The sequence below is a fragment of the Meriones unguiculatus genome, chromosome 20 (genome assembly GCF_030254825.1).
Source record: "Meriones unguiculatus strain TT.TT164.6M chromosome 20, Bangor_MerUng_6.1, whole genome shotgun sequence".
In the NCBI taxonomy this organism is placed as follows: Eukaryota; Metazoa; Chordata; class Mammalia; order Rodentia; family Muridae; genus Meriones; species Meriones unguiculatus.
The window spans coordinates 28,414,547-28,431,788 of record NC_083367.1 but is presented as its reverse complement, the minus strand read 5'-3'; the positions used below and the strand labels follow the sequence as shown (position 1 = coordinate 28,431,788).

General features: G+C 37.4%; 1 protein-coding gene across 7 annotated transcripts in view; it reads right to left on the bottom strand.

Annotated features, from left to right (window-relative positions):
* Ptprk (protein tyrosine phosphatase receptor type K) overlaps window positions 1-17,242 on the bottom strand; it is a 515,071-nt gene that overhangs the window by 202,579 nt on the left and 295,250 nt on the right. For all 7 annotated transcript variants that reach the window (XM_060373717.1, XM_060373711.1, XM_060373712.1 and 4 more), the window contains exon 7: window positions 7,197-7,490. In XM_060373717.1, coding sequence (XP_060229700.1) covers window positions 7,197-7,490 — 294 coding nt within the window. The remainder of the gene's footprint in view (window positions 1-7,196; window positions 7,491-17,242) is intronic.

Sequence of the window (17,242 nt, the reverse complement as noted above, 5' to 3'; positions counted from 1 at the left end):
GTCATCATGTCTTCCTGGTGCCATGACTCTGGGGCTAAGTGACCCAAGTACAACATCCCATCAGTAGAACCTTCACGGCAGTTACATGGCACCCCATGCCTAAAATATAGAATATATTCCTAGGAATTACGAACTCCACAGAGTCACAGAGATGGCGGTATCCTTATACTGAAATATTGGAGTAGATTATGTCATTCCTTTTAGTACCTTCATCAGTATAACAGATTCCCTGAGGAGAGTGAAAGAAGCGGCAGAACAACCCATATGTTAACTCTGAGTGAGGCCTTGATGTGCATTATACTACAGGCAGGGAATTGGGAACAAGCTACGTGTCTTTGAAAAGTAACTATGACGTCATCTCTGTTTAAAAAAGTTAACAGTGTCTGAAGAAGTTTTCTAATGAGAAGTTGCCCTAAATTTCTGAAGGTTCATTCTCTCTCTCTCTCTCTCTCTCAAACTTCCTGTCTTGTTGCTGGGGAATGGCCCTAGTGACTCTCAAAGGTTGGATGTGCTGCACCACTGAGTAATACTCCTCGTCCCGGAATTTTGTATTTTTAGCATAAAATGCATGCTTTCCTTTTTTGGTATGGTTGTAATACTATATTCCTGGGAGTAAGATCCTGTTGTGCTGTCATATCAGGTCTATATATTTCAGTTCTGAGGATGGCAATGGTAGAACTCGTGCCTACAATCAAATGTGGGAAAAAAATGTACTGCCAAAGTCACAGCAGCCTTTGAACTATTTTCTTACCTAAAACGGTATATTTTTTTTTAAATTATAGGTATCATAAGCATATTAATGAGACGGGAAATTCACAGACTTGAAAAGAAAAGGTATTTCAAACAGACAATTAGGCTCATTTAAAAATATATTTAAAATCTCTTATTAAAAATAATTCTCTTGTTTTTATCAGGAATGATAGTAGTCAGAGATTGCCTATTAATTACCTGATGTAATTACAAAGTTAAAGGAGAGATTACAGGATAAGTGTGTATCCTAGAATACACAAACCCGAACACACACACACACACACACACACACAGGCACTCACACACAGAAAGGCTACAATCTTCTCTAAACTATTATATTTTAAAAACACACCTGCACATGCAATTATAAATGCATTTTCATGTTCTGTCTGCCAGTGGGTCTTCCACAGATATGTCCCTCATAGATAGATTTTTGTAAAATCAAAGTTAGTAATTTCAGTCTGCTCAACAGGAGAACCACAGTGGAGCTGGCATCATCTTAGCAGCAGCCAGAATTCAACCACAAACCTAGCACCTGTCTATACTCTACTGAATCCACCTACATTTAGAACCACAAAGCAGCAGGGTGAAAAATGTACTTCCCTCTGCTTGGAATGTTATTGGCATGTCTTTGCATTTCACTCTGTTTACAAGTCAGAGTTGACATCCAGGCATGATCTGTGTCACACTGAAGAGCCAACATTTAGACTCATGCTATGAACAAGAGGGAGGCTACAAATACATCTTGGGCACAAGCACTTTTCATGCAGAATGCAGACTATACAACCTGAAGAACAAAATCTGATCATTGTTCACTAAAGGGAAATGTAATGAGGTATAACTTTTTGACTGTGAAAAAACATGGTGAGCTCTTATATTTCCTTTTTCATGTGCATGTGACATTCATTTCTGGCACATGTGTGCATTACATATGTTCACGTAAATACCAGTGTGCGTGTACATGAGTGCTACGTGTGTATGTGGAATCTACCTGCTGGCTTCTGGATTGCTCCCTGTTTGCTCTTTACCTTATTCATTGAGGTCAACTGAACCAAGAATTCACTGATAAGACAGGTATGCATAGGGTTGGATTCCTGCACTATGCTGCCTCCTAACTGCTAGGTTAACAATAACAGGGAGGTCATGACGCCCAACCAGCATGTATGTGACTTCTTGGGAACTGAACACCATTCTCCACATTTGCTGTTTGTGCAGTACGCAACTTAACTACTGAGCAGCAACTCTCCCTACATTAGTTTTATTATAGATTTTATCTTTTTTTATTCTTTCATTAAAAAATATAGGTATGTGTATGAGTCTCTGTTCACGAGGGGTATGTATACACAGGAATGCAAGTGACTGCGGAAGCAAGGAAAGACATATCAGAAAACCACGAGCTAGAGTTACAGAAAGTTGTAAGCTGACCAATATGGTTGCTAGGAGCCAAATTCAGGCTCAAATGCTCTTAACTGCTAAACTATCAATGCACAACCATCTTTAGTTCTCTAGACTTCAACAACAGAATCACGGTTTTTTTTATTAAATTCAAACTCAAAAATGATTTTAATAACAAAAAATCATGTGTATGTTTAAATAGTTTTATGAAAAATGAAAAGAATACATAGATAAAAGCCTTTGATTTAAACTGAAGGATTAGCCATCTTAACACTATTAAACCAAACCAACTTTTACAAACCAATTCTATTTTGTCCCAAGCTCAGGCCTGAGTGTCAGTGGTAACTAGTCTTTAAGACAGATAACTACCTTGGACCAGAGTAAAAATCAATGTTCCTAAGCTGATGAAGCTATAGCTAAAGGGCCAAAATTAATTCCACAAATTGAGGCATCTGGAAAACACTCATCTTTGATCTCTTTTCTTCTCTGGATTTAGGGCAGAAGAAATGCAAGTTCAATAAATGTTCCTTTAAAAAGAACACCATCTCCCTCCCACTTTTTGTAGATTTACCTGTCTGTTTAAAACTGCCAAGAGCACTGAACTTTAATTTGAGAGTACAGAGTAGTATCTTCAAATGTGTAAATATATTACATCGTAGACACTCAGAATGACTGAGCTTGCCTATGAAGGAGATACTGTCATAATGCAGTTAATCTTTAGGCAGTTCTGTGATGGCTCATTCAAAAGAAGAAGGCAATTTAAAGAAACAAGTTTAATGTATAGTTGAGACAGCATGCAAGGTAGACAGTTCCTGGGGATGGCAGATTTTCTTTCCATTTAATAAAGAGAAAGTGTGTGTGCTTTTGCTCTACTTATATACCAGATGGTATACCCAGAGGAAATAGACACAGGGAAAAAAAAAGCACACATTCTCAGGTTGTTCAATCGAGTCTTTGAATTACTTCCCACTTAAGGCAACTCCACAGTTATGGAACTTTTTAAAAATTTACAAAATGCCTGAAGAAACATTCTGTGAACAATGGCTCGGGTTGGGCTATAAACTAACAGTGAAATTATCACCTGCCTCGGGTTCATGGAGAAGCATGAAATGTGCGTAGGTGGCTTCAGCCACCACAATCCATAATTACCTCCTCTCCAAACTTGAGAGACCCTGAGGCAGGTGATTGCATCTACAAAATGGTTTTCATGTGCCTCACAAGGTAAATAAAAAAATACTTTACCAACTAGGCAGAACATTTTCAGAAAATGGTAAACTATTAAACTTTCTGCATTTTGGGTGTATGCATATTTGAGTGTTCAGCACAAATCTTTGCTTTCCACAGAAGTGAATCTGGGAGCATCAAGCTGTGCTGTTTTGGAGGATAAGCCAATCACGCATGCACTCTAGTTTTATCTCCTATACAAGTTTTGTTTATTCATCTTCAGTGACTAGGACTGTTGAGAATGTATCACACGACACATACCTTTATGGGTTGACTCTAATGTAGTACTCATCGGTACTTATCCACAAGGCATACATTTTCATGTAAAACTATAAGTAATGTACACTGGATAACCCTTATACTGGCTGTAAAATTATTTACTGGTAGATGTCTGCCAAACGACTTTTACTACTACCTGACATCAAGTATTAAATGCTAAAGAGTGCATTATAGTGAAACTTGAAAAATAGCAGGGAGTAATTAATTTAGTCTTTGGCTGGTGTTATACTTGGCATAATAAATGGTAGAAATTATATTATTCCTTTGAAATTACAAAAGATGCAGAAATGAAGAGCAAGAGAAAGATACAGTGAGAGAAAGGAGGTGGGTGGGACCATGGCGAATGAACTAAGAAGAACTTATATTTTTAAGGTTTTCTGGTGATTTAACATATTTAATACACAGTCTATAAATAATAGCTATTTGAAAATAACAACTCTTCAACATTCTGTCTTTCCTCTTTAAAAACAAGTTTTCTGGATTTAGACCTAAATTCTATGTTAAGTGCCATTATTCATGGCAAGAACAATTTGGTATCATCAGATGGGAACTTGCATCTTGGTGTCTCAGAGAGATCTTTCCTATAAAATGCAAATAATTTTTAAGCTTTTGAAACTTCTGCTAAAATTCAACTAGTAGTATGGTTTGTGAAGGCCATATTGTAACTTGTTGCTTTGTGGACCCTGATTGAGGCCAAAAACGGTGGTGTTCATAATGACCTGGGATGCTTCAATTTGAAGAAAAGGAAATGGATCTTGAAGAGGGTTAAGTGAAAGGCATCGTGATATTGACTTTAGCTTTATCATTTTTCTATATGATATTCTAATTTTGCTATTCAGAGAATGGTTAGAAATTAGCACATGAACTTTCTCTCCTTTTCAAATATGAGAACTTAATACTGACATTAATATTGACCTTGATCAGTACGCCTGTCTTCTCTCAGATCTAATAAATACTTGGAAAAAATCCAGTCTATAGTGTTTTTCCTTTAAAAATCTAGATCAGAGTAACTTTGGGATATAACTAAACCAACGTTGGCAAAGGTTTAATATGGGTAAAATATGGTCCAAAATTCTGATATTTAGGGATAAATGGTCAACCAATTGGACTGGCCGTCATTCGAGTTCATGCTGAGTACATAAATTCAATGTTTCTCTAAGAAAGAATCAAATTGAAAGGCCCATATAATTCCTAAATGTCACAATTTTTCTAAGTCAAAAAACCAACCATGACGGAGAGATATTTTTACTCTAAATTTTTCCCCCAAATGAAGCTATTCTTACAGTGATTTCCAATCATACTTTCTATTCTGTTAGTTCAATACACTCTGAATACATCCATCAATAGGGAACAAAGATCAGTGTTCACTAACATGGTGTTTACCCCCACTTAATAGAGCATAACGGCCCTAAAACATTTACTTGCAATCTTCACAACTCACTCACCAATGACAAGTCTCAAGCATTTTTTTTTTTTTTTTGGAGGTTAGAAAGCTACATAAAATCCTCTTTGTGGCTGTTAATTCCTAATGGACTATTCTGAATAAAAATGAAAAATAATAACACACAATAGAGATTTAAATGGAGGTGTAGACAAAGCAAGAAGAAAACTGCTGGAATAGCATTCTGTTGTCAACTATTTGTAATATAATTTTGAAAGATTATTAAAAACGTAATTTATGTAAAAAACATATGCAGTTAGAATCTTTAGTAAAATAGATTCTCAATTGTTTTCAGGGTAGTATGGGATATTAACTGCAGAGTAAAAAGGGGGTGTTTCAAGTCCATCACTTTTCCCCTTTGCAATATCTTCTCTGACTCAGTAGGGAGTTGAGCTCACCTTCCCTGCGGAAAGGTGCTATAGTATCCTCACATCAGCTCCTTCACGAAACTTTCAGGAGTCACAAATCCACAGAATATTTACAAGCAAACTGAGAAATTCAAGCTGAGCTTTGGGACAATGAGAAATAGAGTAAAAACTTCTCTGCAACTTTCAACCACCAAATGCCAATCAACACATTAGTGGACTCACTACTTTCTCACCACCAAAACCAGGGAATCAATGGTTAAATGTCCTGTAAGTTTAAAACACGCAGCACAGGTGTTAATCCTTTATATGAACTTAATTGCAGTAAAAATATTTATCGAAAAAATATATTTATCGACTGATATGTACTGCATCAGAATTCTTGGTGAATAGCCCAATAAAATTGCCAATGATAAGCAGATGTTCAAGAAGACACTTTATAAGTACTTAAAGTCATCATGGCTTCCTATTACATAGTTTTCAATTTTCAGAAATTGCCTGTTAAAGTGCTCAAGATCTGTGTGTGTGTGTGTGTGTGTGTGTGTGTGTATGTGTGTGTGTGTGTGTGTGTGCATGTGTGTGTGTGTGTGTGTGTGATTTAACCTAATGCTTCATGGTCACAAAAATAATGTCCCTTTAAATTAAAACTTATCATTTTAAGAATAAGAATTAAAGTAAAAATGAGTTCAAATAATAGGTGATCAAATGTTTTATCTTTGTAGAGCTAAGAATTCCTCCAATGTGGTAGAGCAAAGACCATATAATGTTGTAATTTTCTTCTGTTTTTAGGAGTGAAATGACATTTTCAAGCACAGGCAGGGCAACCTTCTGCATTCCGTAGGAAGTATCAAGCTGCCGAGTGAATCGTCATCGGGATTTCCTGCACAGGATAGTTATCTCATTACTGTATTGTGTGCAGTCACTTTTCCCTTGTTTGTATTTTTAACTGTGTGTGTGTGTGTGTGTGTGTGTGTGTGTGTGTGTGTGTGTGCGTGTGTGTGGAGGTTGGAGGTTGATACAGCATATCTCTTTATTGTTTCTATCTAGTTCTTTATGGCAGTCTCTCACTAAGCCAGGAACTCACTGACTGCCAGTGAGCTCTGGGGATTGGCCTGTCTTAGCATTCCAGAAAAAAAACTAACAGATGTGCATAAATGGACTCAGTCAGCTATTCTGGGTGCTGGGGATCTGAACTGCTTTCACGGTTATGGGCCAGGCACTGTACCAAATGAGCTCTCTCTCTAGTCCTAGAGCTAATTTTCTTTTCTATACTATATGGCCTTTCCACTAAAACAACTGAAGAAGGTTATTTCCATGTTCACAGTATTAACTTGAAGTGAAAATGCTTTAGCGCTACCAGAGATATGTAGCTACCTGAGGTATTATGCACAGAAAACAGAAAATTCAAAGTTACTGTCCAAGAAAATACTCTGGATTCATCAAAGAGAAGAACAGTTACAAAAACACACATAAACTGCTCTTAAATCAGACATATTATTACATAAACAAGGCTATGAATAACCAAATTCAGTGAAACTCTTAGAAGACTGGGAAATGGGGGTCAGATTAAAACAATCAGAATTCACATCACACATGTATGAAATTGTAAAATAAATTCAATAAAATTAAAAAAATTGTATGTCTCAATCACATGCCAAATAATCAAACATTTCAATATTTTCTGCATGTTCATTACAACTGTAATTCCTGCACTAGAGGATTGGCCTGGAAGCCAACTTTACCTGCACACTTGGTTCTGGTAATCAGTGGTGGGCCTGGAAGTCCAGTTCCCCCTTCACCAGGTCTTGTCAGCAGGACACGGATCTCATATTCTGTATCCGGATCTAAATGCCACAACTTGTATGTTGGTGCATTGACTGCATGGGTTTCTGTCCAAGATCCTGATGTCATCCGATACTCTACTTCTTTCAGGATAATTGGGCCATCACCAATAATGGAGTTGGCATTTAGCTGGATCAGCAAGTACGTAGGCCCAACGCCAAGAAGCTGGGGAGGAGCAATGGGTCTCGGTGGTTCTAGAAAAGACAAGAGTACACTGTAGATAAGAATCTGAATTCTAAAATGGATATACCAGCAGTAACAAATATGTACATATGTAAATATAACATAAGTATATATGTTATGTGTAATATTTATATCTAACCAAAGGCTAGTGTACAACTTAGGGACACATGGTAAATGTTAAATAGATAGCCAGAGCCCAGGTTGGTGGTTGGTTCTAATCTGAACACATAGGGTGCAGAGGTTGGGGGACCACTGGAAATGTCAGGTTACCATAATGAATTCTAAACCACGCTTGGCTAAATGGTGAAACGGTCCAAAACAAAAGAGAAAACAGAAGAAAAGAAAGGAAAGAGGAAAAGAAGGGAGGGAGGGAGGGAAAAAAGGGGAGGGAGGGAAAGAAGAGAAGAGAGGAAAGGAAAGGAGGGCAGGGGAGGGGAGGGGAGGAGAGAAGAGAGGCGGGAAGGGGAAGGGAGGGGGAGAGGAGAGAAAAGAGAATCTAGAAAGCAATGATGTAGCTACTGTAATTTAAGAAGTCATCGGTTTTATGAAGGCTTTTGGTCAATTTAGCAAAAGTTTTCTGTTCTTCAAAGCATGAATTCCCAGAAGAGAAAGAGCCAAATGCTCAGGAGTAAACAGTGACATGAGGAAAAGCACTGGAGAGGAGCTGGTCTCATAAGGCACAGAGGGAGGTGAGTTCTGATATTTCCTTCTCTTTATTTGTTTTTAATTCAGCTCTTGCTTTGCTTCTTGCAACTTCAAAGTTACAGCAGATGAGCTAGTGAGGAGGGGCAGCAAAGCTAGAAAGAAAGCTGGAGCCACACGCCCACCTCACAGAGTAGGAAATTGAAATTTACACCCAGAAGAAATCCCCAATCACTATATAGCACTGGCCCCTGCAATAGCATGTGATAGGCAATGTATCACTTATTAAGCTCAAATGTCAAAGGGACATTGTAATTTAATTTTGGGTGGCTTAAGATATTTTGCTTGACAGAACTTTGGAAAATATTATTTTAACATCTAAACTTATGGGATGATGAATAATGTATTAGGGCAGGTTTTCCCTTAAGGGCAATGCAGGGGAAAGAGTGAGGTCACTCTGGAGGACTCCACAGAGATGGCTCTGTCTGCACAGCCTGTCCACTCACACCAGGGCAAACGGGTCTCCTTAGTAAACTGTCATCAGGTGATATTTTCCCTTCGACTTCTGGACCAATTCTCACACTTCTCAGGGAGTGGAGAGGTTTTAAAGGAAAGTATTAATCTCAATAAGGTGATAATTGCCCCCAAATTGATTTAAGAATTAGTTCTGAGGAGTCACAGGAAATCACACACAGAAAAACTATTAACATAAGCTCACAGGGTTCCAGCTTGGAGTGGACTGAAAAAGATGCAAGGCAAGACTGCACAGACAGTATCTTTTGAACAACTACTGACAATACTTTACGTGGAAAAAAGAAACAGGAAAAAAAAACTCTTTAGAGCAAGTCTCACCTGTCTAGCTAAGTTTAACCCAATTTGCAGATACACCCAACACTTGAGTTTTATTTATGATTTTTAAAAAGTTACTAACTGAATCACAAATACCCACAAAACAGAGACAAGACTATCTGACTGGGATCTCTAAAACAGACTAAAATTACTCTTGAGAATACAACTTCAAAGTTTATAAGGCTGAAAAACATCACGAGATATTTACTAAATACTCATGGCAAGTTTCTGTATTCACATCATGTGGAGGAGACATACTTATTTTTATTTTTAAATGGGAGTTATATATAAAAGAACCAGTTTACAAAAGCTAAAAAAAAAAGTAGATATGATGAACATTTACCTATTGCAAATAAATATGAATATAACCAGGCTCTTCATGAATGGGCCCATTAAGGAAATAGCTTTCAGACTGGCCTGCCAAAGAATAATGTAAGCTGTGATTTACATGCTCATGTGTAAAGTGAGAACCAGGCTAAGTACTCTATGTTGTATGTGCTGTAGACATCCTGCGATATTTCTACAGAAACTCATTCCCAATGCCTCCTCTGTAAACTCTACCCATACAAATCTCTTCTAATGGTTTGGAGAAACATTTACCAGTAGCATGAAATTCTGTCCCAGGGGAATGTGAATGACATTCACAAATGATATCAATGAAGCTCCTCTTAAAAGGGAACATTTGAATCAATGCAACATTATAGAGTTTTCACCAGTCAGATAAAGCAGGATAGAGATAGACTTTTCATGTCAAGACATTCCACCCATTAGCCTAAGAACATCCAACTCAGAGCTTACAAATATTTAGTAGATGGGAAAATAGAAAGAGGATGCTTTCTCTACATGCTAAGCTGACATGCAACCAAAAGGAAAACATCCTAAGAAACGCAAATGTCTCCCGAGCATTCTATTTTCTGGATAGGCTGGGCTGTTTCGTCATGCTCAGTGTTTTCATTCCAGATGGCTCATTTACTGACTAATTTCAGTTATGGTACAAAACAGTGCTAAATTCACAGCTTAGAAGGGCTCCATCCCAAAGCAACAAGGCCTCACTCACTTAGAGGCTCATCAGTGACCTGAAGAGATCAGATACTTAACATGATAAATGAAGAGAAAAAAAAAATGGTGAGTGAATTATAAATTGCAAACCTTAGCAAAATGACCAATGTGTAGATATTGTAAAGATTGAACCTGTGTGTGTGTCAGAAGCCTGTCCACATTTACCATAGAAAACAAATAACAAAGGAGAGGGGAAGAGATGGAAAGAGAAGGAAAGGAGATGGGGCAAAGCCAGCATAAACCAGTATTAGAAACAAGCACAGCCTTTTGTCATTTCCGTTTGCCTCAGTGACACATGAAGTGAAATCTGGAGCTAGGAGGCCAACTTTCAAAAAACAAAAGCCTTCACAGTAATGGCAGCGTAAACATGAGTGTTATTTAACTTTGCAGTTTTTTTTTTCCACAAGTAAACTAACACAGAAGACTCTAAGAAATCACATTCCTAAATAAAACAACAGACTCTGTATGTGACACTATTTGCTTCAGTTTTGGATTTTGTTTGCCCAAACAACAATAACAAAAGCCAGTAATTAACTTTGAGTCTAGTGATAAGTGTAAGTGAAAAGTGAGGCTGAGGCATTGCATGTGCTGGCCTGAAGAATGACAGCAGCAGCAGCAGCAGCACCACCCTGATCAGTTCCATTGCATTGGCTATGGTCAGGCAAAACTGGAACTGTCACACTATGCAAAGCATCTAAGAAGCTCACAGAATGGCTAAAAGCATGATTGTAAGTGAAATTCCCATTAAGGAGACTAGCACACCAATAGATATTAAACTTTTGATGTTGGTGGTTAAAAAAAAAATAAACTTTTATTAGCATATGTATTTTGTTTTTAGACCCCAGAGAACAGGGAGATTTATTTATAAAATCTCTATTCATTTCAATAAATTATGCATGAATTTTAATCAGTTAGCAAATGAACAAGTAATTGTTTTGCAGCAATGCTAATATTCTTCATAACTTAATATGCTACTAGACCCAGAGGTGTGGCGAAAATAAACCCCAAATGTACACTAGGTATCAAGTGAAGCATGCAACCCTCAAAATACAAGATAAACTTTGCCAACGTTCCCAATTAACTTTCCATTAATAACTTACATTCATTATTCTGGAGCCAAACTATGATGAGAAAATCCCAATTATATATTCAGCCTGCTTTCCTTGTTTAATATCTGAAATAATGTTTAAATGTCTTGAAATCAAGTAAGCCACTACGAAAGGATATTCTCTCATTCAATTATTCCTATTATAATAGTTCTTTAAAGAATATGTGCCAGTTATCAAAATTCAGTCAATCAATAAAATGCAAACTCAGAAATAGAAGCCAGAAAGCCAGAAAATGTCAGCAGCAGAGTAAATGTCAAGGCCAGAGCCACATCCACATCCATCTTTCGAAAGAGATAAATTAAGTTCCCTTTCAACCCTATCTGCTTCCCCATTGCTTTATTTCTTTATTGGGGTGGGGGGTACAGTCAGAATGAGCTCTAGGTCAGCAGTCCCAGTGCGATGACATGGTAGTGTCCTTCGCTGTGACAAACAACTGCAAACTCAATGCACTTATTAACACGCATCCTTTTAACAGTTCTTGAAAGCAGAAAACCGAAATTGGTGACTCGCATGGACAGGAGAGAACCATGGCCTCAGGAAGTCTTTCTTCCTCAGGAGAGTCAGGGCAAAGTCTAATTACTAGTTTCTTCCGTCTTCTGGGAGCTCCTGGAGGTACGGCCCTCCAAGCCCATTCCTGCGCAGCTGCTGCATTGTGGTATGTTCCTTACTCATTTCTGCTCTACGCTAGTTCCCCCTCCCCTGGATTACGTGACCACTTGTTCTTTTTACAACCACATACACGAACACCGTGTTTCCACTGGCCGGTCCCATGCCTATAGAAGACAGGACGTCTAGGAGGCATTTTTCAGTTGACTGCCAACATAGGGAGGGATTCCCTCTCTGGGAGCCGTTCATCTCTACTCCTTCCTAGTGGCTAGGAAGGTTGCAAACTGACATTATTTCCCCCGAGAACATTTATAGCTGTTCGGAGGGGTTGAAATTATTAAACGTTATTTAAACTACGTCAATATAGTTTGACTATTTAATTGCGTTCAAATAAAACAAAATCATAGGAGATGCTTATTAAAGGACTCCTTTAGTAATACTCCTCATTATTACGCTTTGTCACAATAAACTCCCATAAAATTTAAAATAAGAATATTTTATATAGAGACTTTTTGTTTGTTTGCTTGTTTTTTCATTTCCTAGCATTTGGTGAAATGAAAGGATTATTATCAAGCATGATTTTCTTTATCATGCCTTTCTGGAATGTTAATCCAGTTCTGATTTTTGTTAACTAATAGATTTACTAAGTTTATGTTTACTCTTGCTCAATGTACCTCTGGGGCTTGCTGGACGCTCAGGAGAGGCAAGCATTAGAGAAGCTGAGAGAAGGAAGACAGGCATCTTCATACCACCTTTATGAGTTCATTTGTGAGCTCCATATAATACATTTAAATGATGTGGAATCGTAGTACAACAGCACTAGAGTTACCTCAAGAGTCTGAAAATAGTATCAAGATGATAAAACCAAGGACCTTTGCACCCTTGAGAAACAGAAGCCGGCTCATTCCTAATTACAATAATTTTCCTTGGGCATTAATTATCAGCTTTGTGACAATAGAATAAGGTTCATTGGAAGTATAGACTATGAAGTAAGCACCGGAAAAAAAATGAGGCTCACTTAGCAAGGCTTTGACAGCCCTACTGCATGAACTCAACCTAGGTATACTTACAAAATACATGTTGTCTCATGTTGTTGCTTTTTAATGATTTATTTATTCTTACGTCATGTGCAATGGTGATTTACCTGTATGTATATCTGTGTGAGGCTGTTGGATCCCCTAGAACTGGAGTTACAGACAGCAGTGAGCTGCCATGTGGCTGCTGGGAACCGAACCCTGATCCTCTGAGAGGGCAGGCAGTGCTCTTAACCACTGAGCCATCTCTCCAGGCGCCAGTCTCATATTATTTCATATGCTGTTTAATTCACTGATATTTTTTGACACTTGACTCCCCAGGACTAATAGATTCCTTAGGCAGTCAAATACTTCTCTGTTTACTTCTTGGTCCACTGTCTTGTGGTATTTAGTAGTAGAAACAATGTTGCCAGCAAGACTTATATATGTCCTTTCATACAAGTTAACACATTATCTTGACATTATGTGAATTTTTAATCTTATGTCAAACAATTTTTAAATTAAAACCCCATTTAAACTTGGTCAGTGTAACTTGATGTATATACTCTCACATTATATCACTCAACTAACTCATATACTTTACTCACAAAGACAATGAAGGACTAGAAAGTTAGAGCTTAGAGTGGTCCATGCCTGAAGCCCCTATGCCACTGACCACAGGTCACTCACTCAAAGAGAGCTTTTGCAACTGCTGACATCACCATGAAAAGCAGATAGCTATTCTTAGTTATAGTTAGAATATGGCTATGATGGGATTCAGGTTTTGACCATTAATAACTTGTGAGAGCCATGAAGCTCACAGATATGATTTCTAACAGTAAGTAATGACCCATATAAAAGGAAACTGCTTGCGCTGACCTGAATTCCATCACTACTTCCCACACATCAAAAGAGCAGTGGCTTGTAATTTCAATAGTGCAAGGCTAGCCATTTATTCAAACAAGCTAACCCAGGGCCAAAAAGACAAAGTAAAATGAGCATTCATGTACACAACACACACAACCCCAAAATAGTAAACAGATGATGTTTTCTGGAAAACAATCTTTCAACATAGGTGAGCAAGTAAAACTGTACTGAAAGATCAAAAGAATTTCATTCCTATCTAGAACTTTATTATAAGGTGGTTTAGAACCTTTTCTAGAACAACACTTGCACATGAACTATAGACAAGTCTGGTAAGTATATTTCATAGTGTTGCGTTAAGACAGAAGAATTAAAGTTGGAAAAAGTTACTGTTCTGGCTACTTTTATATCAACAAGCTAGAGTCATCTGAAAGGAGGAAACCTCAGGTTCAGAAAATCCCTCCATTTTCTTAATTAGTGGTTGGTGAGGGAAGGGCCCACCCAGCCGATTGCAGCTGTTGTTATTCCTGGTTTGTTGGTTGTGGGTTCTATAAGAAGGCAGGGTGAGCAATCCATGGGGAGCAAGGCAGTAAATAGCACCCCTCCGTGATCTCTGTATCAGTTCCTGCCTCTAGGTTCCTGTCCTGGCTTCCTTTGATGATGAACAGTGACAAGGAATTATTAAAACAAATAAAACCATTCCTCCTTAGAATGCTTTCTGATCATCGTGTTTCATCATAGCAATAATAACTCTAATCAAGATATTTTACCTTTCAGAGACTAGAAATACATCTCAGAATACTTGCCTAGCATACATGAAGCCCTAGACAAAAGGCCCAGTATCACATAAATCCAGGCATGGTGGGATGTGCATTTAATCTCAAAACTTGGGACTTGAGGCAAGAGGATCAGGAGTTCAAAGTTAACATTAGCTAAATACTAAGTTTGTGGCAAGGTTGGGCTATCACAAAAGCTTTCTCATGCACACACACACAGAAAAGAAAGAAAAAGAGGTAGAGAGAAGTTACTAGTTTTCATTTTAAAATGAAACCTAAGAGGAAAACCTAACCAGTATCAGAAGATGGAAATTTCCAAGTAGCCAAAAGCAGTGACTCCGTTCGATGGGACCTGCATGGATTAGCTTTCTCTCTTATTTCTGTAATGCACTCAAGAACTGTAATTGATCTGCAAAGCTTTCTCGTCCTTGTATTTCCAGTACTTCTAGCAGTGAACCCAAAACTTCAATACTGCTGTTACCAGTGAGTGGCTAGCTAGCCAAGCCTTGGAGAAGAAACTTTCCGTGTCACCACAAGAAAAACACCTATTTGCACACACTTCAGCTGTTCCTCCAAGAGGTGTACGCTGGCCTTCAGAGAGGACTCTGCATGAAGACACAGGGATTTCTGTTTTTATTAAGTTTATTTGTTTTCTGAGGCTGAAATTAAGTCCTCAGAAGGTAAGATTTACTGCTTCCTAGTTTGAACCATATTGCTGGCCAATTGCTCTGACATTGATACACAGCACCTACAAAATGTTACTATTTAATTAAAGGAGTTAGTTGACTGGAACAAAAGAACACTTTCTAAGCAATTGCTTAGTGACCAAGTGGCAGTCCTTGATTTATCCAGCCGGTAAAAAAAAAAAAAAAATTCCACAAAGGTACACCTAACAATAATTATTTTTGTCTTTAGGTCAAAGCTGACCAACTGAAATGTTTTTTTTTTAAAAGCAGTTTTATAGAAAAATTTCCTGTAATACAATTCTTAATATAAATATATGCTATGAATCAGGACAGATACAAAAGTACATAATTAAACTAATAGCAAAGATTGTGTTTGTATATATATTAAATGCAGTAATATATCTAATATATCTTTACATATGTGGTATATATATATATAAAATAACTACATGTATATTTACATATGTACACTCTGTATATATACGTATATACATACATATATATGTATATATATAATTGTAGTGCAGCTTAGGAGGAAATTCTTAGGTGAAATTTTCACCCTTCATATTAAGTAGTAATTCTCCATCCCAATTCCCAGTGTGATGTGTATTCACACTCTGAAGGATCAGATATTTCATCCCCCTTTTGTGGCTCTCTCTGCAGCCTGAAGTGCTAAAATAAGAAGAATCACTTCGGTGATGAAACTGCCAATTTTGCATACTGAGTTTTATATCTTATGTATTACCATGATACTTTAGTCACTGTGATTTGAAAACATTGCTGCAATCACTTTATTACCTCCTTGAAATAAAAAGGCTCAGAGCAGTCTGGGCTTTCAGACCTGTCAGCAAAAACTGAAAGCAAGGTTAGGTTTATATATAGAATATAGGTAAAAATGAGAGAATTTTTGACATATGAAGTTTATTTCATGGTGATATAAATGTGATTCTGTATTCATTTTGTCCCTAAAATAAGCCTGTTTCTGTTTGCAATCTATGCAATGAATGGGCTCAGAATTTTGAATTATTATAATAATTTAACAATTTTACTAAATATTTTTTCAAAGATATAATCCACACGGCAGTCAACGGCACATGTTATAATAAAAATCATAGATGCATTTGAATGAGTCATAAGGTAATAAATACAGAAGACTTCTCTTATGATCATCTAATTCCTCATTTTAGCTTTGTCAGAGCCCAAACTGCTCACAGCATTTTAAGGAAGGAACATCCAGGTGGTTCCAAGAATAACAATCAACTCAGTAGTAAAAGTAGAAAAGCCATCAACTCTATGCTCAGTTCCCTGTAAGTCTAGAGACATAAACAGGTCCCCAGATCACAATCTCATCAGTCACTTTTATGAGGAAGAAGAATAGAATATATGGTAGGAGGATGAGGCGAACTGCGGCAATTGCAATAAATACCCCAGTAGCATGTTCAATATACCTAGGTCGTACAGTACAGGCCTTCACTCCTTTCTCCACTGAGACAAAGATTTGAAGTACAAGAGCATTGCTCATATTCATTTTATGTTAACACATACTAAAACACAATGGCCTAACCCACTAAGTTAATTTTAATCTTTATGGTGACATTATGATCCCTCTACTGTGTTATATACACAGACATTTATTCTTTAATGTACATGTAACATATATGTGTAAAATTAAAAAAATATTATTAATGGGTATTTTAAATATTCTACATGTAAAAAAAATTAAGAAACCCCATAAGCTCCAATCTCAAATTTGTGGACTTGTAATGAATTCCATTATAACTAAGCATACTGTCTGTCAACTTGTTCCTGGGTCTAAACACTCTAAGGTGTTGAATCACTGGAATAAGACATAGGTTAAGTATATGTTCATGATAATTATATCGTTTGTGCTCACTCCAAAATTAAACATGATACATGAGGTTTTTATGCTAATGAAGGCTTACAGAGATACCTACCAACCCTGACCTCCAGTGTAGCGACTCAGATTGATAATGGAAGCAGGAGACACTGAAGATGGTGGTCAATCTGGGTTCCAGAAAGGCCTATAAAATTCAAGAACCTACTTGCCCCAAGTTACTCACATCATAAGACTAAAATTTCCACATGACGTAGGAGGGCACAACACAGACTCTTTGTAGGGGAAGAGGAAACAGTTATAT